The sequence below is a fragment of the Mauremys mutica genome, chromosome 7 (assembly GCF_020497125.1).
Source record: "Mauremys mutica isolate MM-2020 ecotype Southern chromosome 7, ASM2049712v1, whole genome shotgun sequence".
Classification (NCBI taxonomy): domain Eukaryota; kingdom Metazoa; phylum Chordata; order Testudines; family Geoemydidae; genus Mauremys; species Mauremys mutica.
The window spans coordinates 117,605,396-117,615,069 of NC_059078.1; the positions used below are offsets into that span (position 1 = coordinate 117,605,396).

Consider the following 9,674-nt stretch of genomic DNA (forward strand, 5'->3'; position numbering starts at 1 on the left):
GTACATTCTGGGACTCTCAGCAGACATATGACAAGGCCTGCAGTGTCCCCTCTCTAAACACAGCTACTTTAGGTATACGAATTAGGGAGCCACCTCCTTCCATGTTGTTGTAAACTTGGCTCCAGTCCTCCTCCTTGCCCCGACCACCCCCAAATCGCCAGCGTTAAAATTTCAAAACAAGGATTCTGGTTCCTTGCCCCTCCAAATTTGCATACCCAGGATGACGGTGTGGTGCTGCTCCTCGGTTAAGTATAGCTGGCTTTAGAAGCCACGGAGTATTGGTTCTACAAACGTTGGAGCCAAGACTTTCAGAAGTCACTAGAGATTTTGGGTGCTGCAGTTTGGGATGCCTAACGTGAGTCACCTCCGAGAGGCCTGATTTTCCAGAGGATGGGAACTCAGCTCTTTTGGAAAAAATCCTTTCAGGTGATTCAGGTTGGGCACTCAGCAACTGATGTCTCCAAGTCACCAGCAATACCTGAACAGCTGGGCCTTGGCTTGTTTTCAGAGCAGTGTTATTAAATTGGTTGTGTCCTTTAAAAGCTCATATACAATTGTGTCTTTAAACTACAATACTTTTCTACCTGGAAACTGCTCTCCAGGGGTGACTGGAATATGTCATGGTGTGGATGGTGTTGCCAGTGATTTAAGCGCAGGACAGGGAACCAGGGACTCCTGATTGCTAAGCCTGGCTCTGTCACTGATGCCTTTTTGTTTTAGAGCTGTGAAAATAAGGGATTTTTCAGTCTGCTGGCAAGCCAAAAAATTTGGGGTGGGAGGATTATCATTTTGGGTCAAACCAAAAACAAAACTTTTTGAAATTTTTGACAAATTGAAAAATTGGGGGAAAATGTTGTGGGTCAAATGAAATGTTTTGACAGACTCGAACCATTCCATTTCTAGTTAAACCATTTTAAAACATTTTTTTTTTAAATAAAATAAAAAAATGTCAAAACACTCATTTTCAGCTGAAAAACTGACATGGCTCGTTTCCAAAACATCAAAACTAAATGTATGTTTTGTGATTTTTATTTTATTTTTTAATCAAAACAATTTGGCAAAACTGACATAAATTCATGGAATGTTTCTGAGTTGCCAAAACTGTGTTTTTCACTGGAAAACATTTTTGGCTGAAAAATGTCACCCAGACGGGACTGGTTTTTCCATCATTAAAATGAAGACAATATATCACAGGGGTGTATGAGAATTTAATTCACTGAAGCTGCATAGCGGTATATCAGGCCTAAGTGATCTTGCTACTTTCTGGAGTGGATTGCTTTGCTTTGCTTTGCTTTCGTGGATACATGAAGACTGAAAACTTTTTCCCTTTAGCCTTGTCCATGGCTAAGCCTGGCTTTGCTGATGTGTTTGCAGTGCCTGTAGAAACCAAACTGGGCAAGAACAGGATGGAGGTTGAGGTGAAGAGGTACACAGAGGAGAAGGAGCGGCTGGAGAAGGAAAAGGAGGAAATCCGGTCTCAGCTGACCCAGCTTCGGAAGGAAAGACGGGAGCTGAAAGAGACGTTAACTAGCTGCACAGGTAGGAGCCCAGGGAAATTTCAGCTCAAAGGAGCAGGTTCTGAAACAGACCTAGGCACTGCCAGAGAGACCCTCAGGCGTGGCATCTGGTGCTTTTGCAGGAAAGGAAGGATGCATCCAGTGGTTCAGGCGCTAGCCTCGGACTTGGGAGTCCTAGGTTCAATTCACTGCTCCAAAACTGACTTCCTGTCTGACTTTGGGCAAGACACTTAGCAAATACCTTTGAGACTCTGGGCCTAAGGTACTATTTCCGTGGGAGTTAGCTACCTCAGGTCCCCATTAGTAAAATTGGGAATAGTAGCACTGCCCTACTTCACAGGGACGTTGCGAGGATAATTATATTAAAGCTTGTGAGGCGCTCAGATACTGCCATGATGGAGGCCAGCTAAGTACCATGGATATCTAAGATCCACATAGCACTCTGCACCGACTCACATAATGGCGACTAGAGTGGGGTGGGAATAGTGATGTAGTGCCAACCATTTAGTGTTAAGTTTTGGTCACTCACTACGCATCTGAGCTAGGAGGAGAAGGGCCCCTAACTCGTTATCATGGGTCTATGCAGTTAGTCACGTACGATTCGCAATACTCCTTGTCGAATACACAGGCTGAGCATGTCTGGCAATATCTCCCACTAGTGGCTGGGGCCAGGCTATGAGGCTGCCGGCAGACATAACCATACTCTGTGTGCTACAGGGGACACCAGACTGTACAGGAATAAGTGTTCTTATTCCAATCACTATTCCCCCCTCACGAAGTCACGCGAGTCCCCTGGCACACATACTAACCAGCCCAATCCCAGCAAACCTAGTTATGGAGGGACAATTGCCCAGATCCGCCTCTAACAATAGAGCCTTCAAGGGTTGGTACACAGGTAATTGCTTTCTCATACACTCTGTCTGCGCCTGAGAAAAGCAGCACATGCACGGGAGATCTGTGAGTGCAGTTATCCCCACGGCTCGCTGGCTCAGCTGGGTGCACGTATTGATTTGGGCTTCCCTCTGCAGATAGCAGCCTGGTGGCTAATGGGGAGCAGAAGCTGAAGGAAATAGACGAGGAGTGCAAAAAGAAAGAGAGCAAGAGGGTTGACCTGGAACTGAGCCTTGTGGAGGTGAAAGAGAACCTGAAGAAAGCAGAGTCCGGCCCGGTGACACTTGGCACAGCTGTGGACACCACACACCTGGAGAACGCAAGCCCCAAGGTACGTGCCATGCTAAGCAGCTGCTGTTTCCCGGCCAAGTGGCAGGGAGTTGCGAATGAAGGCCTGGCTCTGGGGAACTGAAATGCTTTACATCTCCCCTGAGGTAGCTCACACTAGATAGTCTTAGGATTGCAGCCTCAGAAATAGGGATGGGGCCAGACCTGAAGCCCAGCTCCGGCCGCTTCTGCACTGTGGATAAGGAGAGATGAAAGGTGCTAGTTGGGCCCTGGGGAGACCCGAATGTAATGCCTTGCTCTGCCACGGCTTTGTGCATGCAGAGGTGACGTGTGTGTGGAGGGGAGGGACACACAGGGTCACATGCCCCCACAGATTTCTGCCAGGATTGATATTTTTATTTTTTGCAACCCTCCAGCCAGGTCAATAGGGCCACACGTGAGGGGCAAATTCCACCACCATTAGGCCACTGCAGGCCTATGGGGCCGGGTGCCTGCCCTGGTGTTTGTTCGGGTCTCCCACAGGGACCGGGGGGGATTTAACCAGGGCCACCTGGTGGCTAATGTGCAGGAGCCCCCAGCCGAGGGCCTTTAGAAGCCGTGGCTGGAAACCACCTCACCTCCAGGGGCTTGGGGTGGGACCGCTCCTGCATATGTTGACTCAGAGTCAGCCCTGCTCTGTCCTCCCTTCTGTGCCTCAGTTCCCCATCTGCACATTGGGGTAATAGCACTGCCCTGCCTCACAGGGGTATTGCGAGAAAAGATGCATTAAAGAGCCTGAGGCGAGCTCAGATACTATACTAATAATGGCCAGGAGCTACCTAAGCTCATTGGAGCCAAACTTTGCAGCTTGTGTCCATCCCTTCTTGCAACTTTTGTCCGTACTGATGGCTGAGGCCAAAGAGCATGATAGCCAGCAGTGTACGTGGCTGATAAATATAGAAATTACAGACCAAAAAGACTGACTGGGTCATTGATGTGACACTCCTGTTCATGCCACTGCATCACTACATTTCAGCCTCATTGCTGGGTCGATGCCTCGGCATGAATGGGCTCTTAGAGTGGTTAACTCTTTGGCTAATGACGTGAGAATTTTAGTAACACAAAATCATCCTGGTGATGACTGTTACTTTTATTGTAAATACAGGTCAAAACAGCCAGCCTGGCAAGTAGCACCGAGAACTCCCCAGTCAACTCGGCAACAGCTTTAAAAAACAGGCCTTTATCCATCATGGTTACAGGGAAAGGGACAGTTCTACAGAAAGCGAAGGTAAGGCCCAGTTTAAGGTGGGGAGCAAAATGAATCCCCTTGGAACAGATGCGTATACTCAGCATCACTAGGTTCCATTCTCTTCTTTCAAAATCCTTTGCTTCCAGTCTTGCCTTCTGAGCACTGGGAAGCGGCTGCAGACTGCGCTTGACCTGTGACGGGCAGGAGTGAGAACCATTCTTCTGCACCTTGGTCCGTTACTCAGAGCTGATTAGCCCTGGTAAGGGTTTTGCCTTGGTGGGTGTCTGCATCTGGACAGGCATCTTCGTCTTCTAACTGCAAATTAACTTCCTTGCTATGGCTCTTAGAACACTTTCTATATTTACACAACCACGCTGAGCTGAGCAGTATCGGTCATGCTGAAGGCAGCACAGTGTTAACAACCCAAGCATTAAAAATCAATCCGTTGAACATTCCCTTCTTCAGAAACTTGCCTGATCTTTGAAGCACAGTGAGGGAAGGTGAAGACAGCTCATGTTGTAAGCGTAGGACACAGGACAGAATTTTGCCACTCACTGCGTGACCTTGAGACAGCAATTTAACTCCTCTCAGCCTCAGCGGGCACTTCTGTAAAAGGGTGGGTGTGATACTTGGTGGCCCCTGTTAAGCAGAGGGCCATACAAACACTAGAGCAGGGGTTGGCAACCTTTCAGAAGTGGTGTGCCGAGTCTTCCTTTATTCACTCTAATTTAAGGTTTCACGTGCCAGTAATACATTTTAACGTTTTTAGAAGGTCTCTTTCTATAAGGTCTATAATATATAACTAAACTATTGTTGTATGTAAAGTAAATAAGGTTTTTAAAATGTTTAAAAAGCTTCATTTAAAATTAAATCAAAATGCAGAGCCCCCCGGACCGGTGGCCAGGACCCGGGCAGCATGGGTGCCACTGAAAATCAGCTCGTGTGCCGCCTTCGGCACACGTGCCATAGGTTGCCTACTCCTGCACTAGAGACACAAGGTGGGTAGGGTAACACCTTTCACGGGATTAACTTCTGTTGGTGACAGAGACAAGCTTTCGAGCTACAGAGAGTTCTTCAGGTCGGTGTAGCTTGAAAGCTTGTCTCTCTCACCAACCAAAGTTGGTCCAGTAAAAGATATTACCTCACCCACCTTGTCTCGCTAATATCCTGCACCTAACGCTGCAAACATACAAACCCGAGGTTGTATTTATGATGCCCTATGTTTTCAGAAGTGACTTGTGATTTTTTGGGGGGGCTCAACTTGAGAGACTGAAACAGGGCCCAATGGTCATGGGTGGGGGGGCTCCTCAGAGCTTTGATGGAGTTGGATGCTGGGTACCCAAAATTCATATCCAGGTGGGAGCACTGAGGCCTAGACAGCTAAAGTGAGCTGGTGAGCGCTGTGTCACAGGGACCCACCTATCTTTCCCTTTGGGGTGTGACGTGCTTAGTGCACTTTTCGGCTTCCCTCCCCGTACCCCATATTCATTGTCCTATCACAGCCAGACAGGTAAAAGCTCCCAATCTGCCCCTTATGGCCATGTTAGTGCCTTTTATCACACAGTGACCCTCTGGGGAAGCTATGAAACTAGCTGAGCTGCCTTCACACCCTTCTTAAAACTCCTTTCATGAAAGCTGATCTCGTCAGTGCAATATGCTCGCTCCCAGGCCCGGTCCCTAACTGCGGGTGTGGTTGCTGTCTACTTTAGGTTACAAACATGGCTGGGTGTAGAGGTCCCTAGCGTCTTATGTGCCTACAGTGCTGTGAGTGGTGCCATTGAAATAGCTTAACCCCTCACAACACTGGCTAAGTGAGCGTGAACCTGTAGGTGGAAGAATGAATGATTATATGATGCAAATTCACTAATGCTAGTTGATTCCTTTCTGGACCATGTGGGACAGAATTGTCTTCACGGAGGTTTGTGGTGTTGGTTTTTTTGGCAGGAATGGGAGAAAAAAGGAACCAGTTAGGACAACTCCATTTTCAAGGATGGACTAAAAAGACTGGAATTGCCCATACATGGACCAGAGGATTCAGTCATCTGTAGGCAAAGGGCCATGCTAGAGGGGCAAGCTAGCCTTTCCTCTATCACCACCCTGTGCCATTTGCTCAGTCAGAAGGAGTGGGACAGTCTGTGATCATCACAAACCATCCTGCCCATTCCCATGGCACAGCTGAGAATAACACAAGTGGCAACCTTTGCATCAGCCTCCTAACCCGATTGATGTAAACAAGACTGTTACTGTACAGAGGGCTGGTTTGCGTATGTCTACTCTGAAGTTTTATCATTGCATTATTAATGTTTGTTTTAGTGAGAACTTCCCTTGGAGCAGAGCCCGAGGGGGATGTCGTTACAGGCCTGTGCTTTCTATACTCCATGAGCCACACAGGCTAGGAGTGACAGTGAAGGTGTCCATGCAGAAGTAGGGAAAAACCTCTTCTGCTGAGATGCGAAACCTGCACCATGGAATGGGAAGCAGCATTAGCCAGGCCTAGGAAGTCAGGGTGGAGGTGTGGTAGAAGAAACCGAGGGGGAGCTAAGCGTACCCTTTATCCACATACAAGTCAAGTCTTGGAATAACTGTCAGTGGTAGGAACCATGTAGCCACCTCAGTGTATCAGAACCATTTTCCCAGCCTTTCATGTGCCAGAATACAAGGATGAGCCCTGCTTAATTGTCTGTAAGTAAAGGGGCAGGTTTTGGAGCCTCGTTCAAAGGGATATACCCAAAAGCTGTTGCCAGGAGATTGAATTCATCTTGCTTTATGGAAATGGTGAGTGTTGTCAAAGAGCCAGAGCCTCAACTGAGAACAATAGGATAGTGTTGGAGGTTACCTGTGAGGGCCTAATGGTTCGTGTGTGTGTGTAGTACAGCCCCAATATTGTACAGCATATACAGACAACTTGTCCTTTTGACAGAGACCCCTACGCTAATGCCCTGCTCAAGGGACAGGCTTAGCTGCAGCGTTGCCAACCCTCCAGGCTTGCCCTGGAGTCATCAGGAACTAAAGATTGTCATGTGATGAAACCTCCAGGATTAAGTCCAACCAAAATTGGCAACCTACCTGAGACAAGTAGCAGCCAGAACAGAGGCCTGATTCTTCTGGCTTCCATCGCTGACAGTGGACTTTACACCGCATTACTATAACGCTGAGTCTAGCTGTATTTGAGGGGGCAGCAGAAGTCGCTCTAAAACCCTGTCTGGTGTTTAGGGATTTTTACAACTGAAAAATGGACGCTGGAGGTGGAAGCCTGGTTGGCAAGGCCTGAGTCCCACCCACCCACCCTTTCCAATAGTAATTGTTGCTCATTGATTTTGCTCTTCTAAAGTTACATGTGAGAGGAGATGAAATAATCAGCTCACTGACACTGCTGGTGGCCTGGGGACAGCCCCCCTCCCAATCCTAGCCTGTGGAGCTGACATGCTCCTTCACCATCCAGCTAGGTTAGATTAGCTTTTCTAGAGGCCCTGGTTCTGCAGGCTGCTGTACTAGAGGACAGTTCCTGTCACGGCAGCTGTCAGCGCCCCATGACTGGAGTCCCTAGGGCTGCTCCAGGACTGGGGACAGACCCTGCAGCCAATTCCCCCACATGGCCTCCTGCACCCTGACCAGCAGGCAAGGAGCTCGACGAGGGGATGCTGCCAGATTTCCTCCTCCCTGGTGTTTCTCCAAGACCAAGAGTTTTCTCAGCCTTTAACGCTGTGCATGGTCAGCAGCTCATGCGTGGTGCAATTAACCCACAGGGGCTGGACAACGAATTACAAATAAAAGGCCGACTCTTCATTATTTAGCATTCAGCATTAATTGAACCACCAGGGCTCCAGGGCCAGAAGCAGGTAATCCCGCCAGTGGCCACTAGGTGGCGTGGCAGCATCACACTTTCCTATTCTCCGGCTTTTTGATTAGCCACTCTGGCCCCACTCCCAGTTAGAGCAGGCAAAAGGGGTGCTGCTGTATGAGACTCATTGGATTGAGCTATTTAACAATTCGTTGAAGCTGCGTCAGAACCTTAACACTCACAGCTTGAAACTGACTCTCTATTCCAGAGTGGGAGATTAAATGCAAAAGGAACCACTGAAGGCCAGCTCCACAATTTATACCCAGCCCTCCTCCCATTGTTTAATAAAAAAAAAAAAAAAGCCTCATAAGGTCACTAGCCCTTCAGTGGTGTTTAGCTGCCTTTCCTCCAGTACTTTCCCCTGACCATCTCAGGAAGAAAGCATTAGGGCCCTGCCTCCGCAAAGCACCTCAGGGGAGATTCTGCAAGGCAAGACAGGGCAGTCAGTTAGGCATCAAATGCCAGGTTTGCCTTTGAAAGTCGCCCCCTAAGCATAAACATTGCTGACTCAGGGCCTTGGAGGACAAGGAGTGAATTCACAAGCCGCTCCCTGCCTAGCACTGGTCTCTGCTACATTCAGAAATGTAACCTAGACAAAGGCACAACTGTGGTGGAGGGGCTGACAAAAATCCAAGTTTCTCTCCCCTCTCCTCCCCCCAACACCTGTAGGGTATTGGCCCCACCAAAGTTTCATTTTCTACCCATCATGCATTGCCTGTCCCATGAGAGCCTCACCACTCCCTCCCCTTTTTGCTATAATACGAGTGCTTCACTTTAGCGTGCGTCAGTCACTGCATCCTGCCCGGTCCACCCCTCGCCCTTCTCCTGACATGGTGGCAGAAACCCTCCTCGTAGGTGGAGACAGAGCTGGAGGACTAGCTGCTTGCACCTCCATGCCCTGTCGCTGTAGAGTGGGCCTGCTGCTGTAGCTGTTCCTAGGCATTACAGCTAATACTAATTCTCATCGGGGATTGAGCGCATCAAGCACTTTCCACATCCACCAACTGGGTGAGTCCTGCCCCACGCAGTTTACCTACGACAAAACATTAAACAGTGAATGCCTCTGTCATTGCCATGGTTGTCCTAAGTCAGTGCCGTTCTCTGGGGGCATAACTGTGACCCATCCCGTGGCGCTTTAAAGGTTGTTTTTTTAAAATTAAATTTGAATATGTTAAATTAGGGGGCGGGCTGCTTTTTTAAACAGGGTTTGGTTGTTTTTTAAAAAAAGGAATGACCCAGGGCCAGGGCCAGGGCTGGCGTGACAGTTTTCACCACCCCAAGCAGCGCGCTGAATTGCCGCCACGAACAGCTAAACATAGAAGCTGCCGCCGAATTGCCGCCACCACGGAAACCCGCCTAGACTCTGGTACCAAAGAATGCAGCCAAGAATCCAGTCACAGGGCTGGATCCTTCAAGGTGTTCCTCACATGAACAGCACGGTGCTTTCTCAGGAGAGCTCGTTCCAGTGAGGCCAATACGTGCCGGCCAGTAAGCACTACTCTGTTGAGTAAGCGTTTGCAGGATTGGGCCCACAGGCTGGCCTCTTCGAGAGTCCTAACTTGTGTCAGAATTGCAGAGAACAGCTGATGTGCTTAGCTCACTGCAATGTTTTTCTGAAGGGATGTGAGAGTTTATCGAGTTAATGCCTAAGTATATGTATCTCTCTAGCACTAATCACTTGGTTATTTACAGGGCCAGCTCTAGGCACCCAATACCCGCCTGCCACCCTAAGGGCACACGGGCCAACTCTAGGCACAGGGCCAGCTCTAGGCACCCAATACCCGCCTGCCGCCCTAAGGGCACACGGACTTCCCCCGCTGTCCACAGCAGCAAGTCGGTGCGCTGCTTGGGGGCAAAACAACAGGGACTGCCGCCCCTAGCAGATTGCCACCCCAAGCACCAGCTGAGC

At 49.0% G+C, this 9,674-nt stretch overlaps 1 protein-coding gene across 3 annotated transcripts in view; it reads left to right on the forward strand.

The window, feature by feature from the left end:
- Positions 1-6,603, forward strand: part of AFAP1L2 (actin filament associated protein 1 like 2) — a 111,531-nt gene extending 104,928 nt beyond the window's left edge. For all 3 annotated transcript variants that reach the window (XM_045023977.1, XM_045023976.1, XM_045023978.1), the window contains exons 16-19: positions 1,375-1,539; positions 2,546-2,739; positions 3,841-3,963; positions 5,869-6,603. In XM_045023977.1, the coding sequence (XP_044879912.1) occupies positions 1,375-1,539; positions 2,546-2,739; positions 3,841-3,963; positions 5,869-5,895 (509 nt within the window). In that variant the 3' untranslated portion in view covers positions 5,896-6,603. The remainder of the gene's footprint in view (positions 1-1,374; positions 1,540-2,545; positions 2,740-3,840; positions 3,964-5,868) is intronic.
- The last annotated feature ends 3,071 nt before the right edge of the window (positions 6,604-9,674 follow it).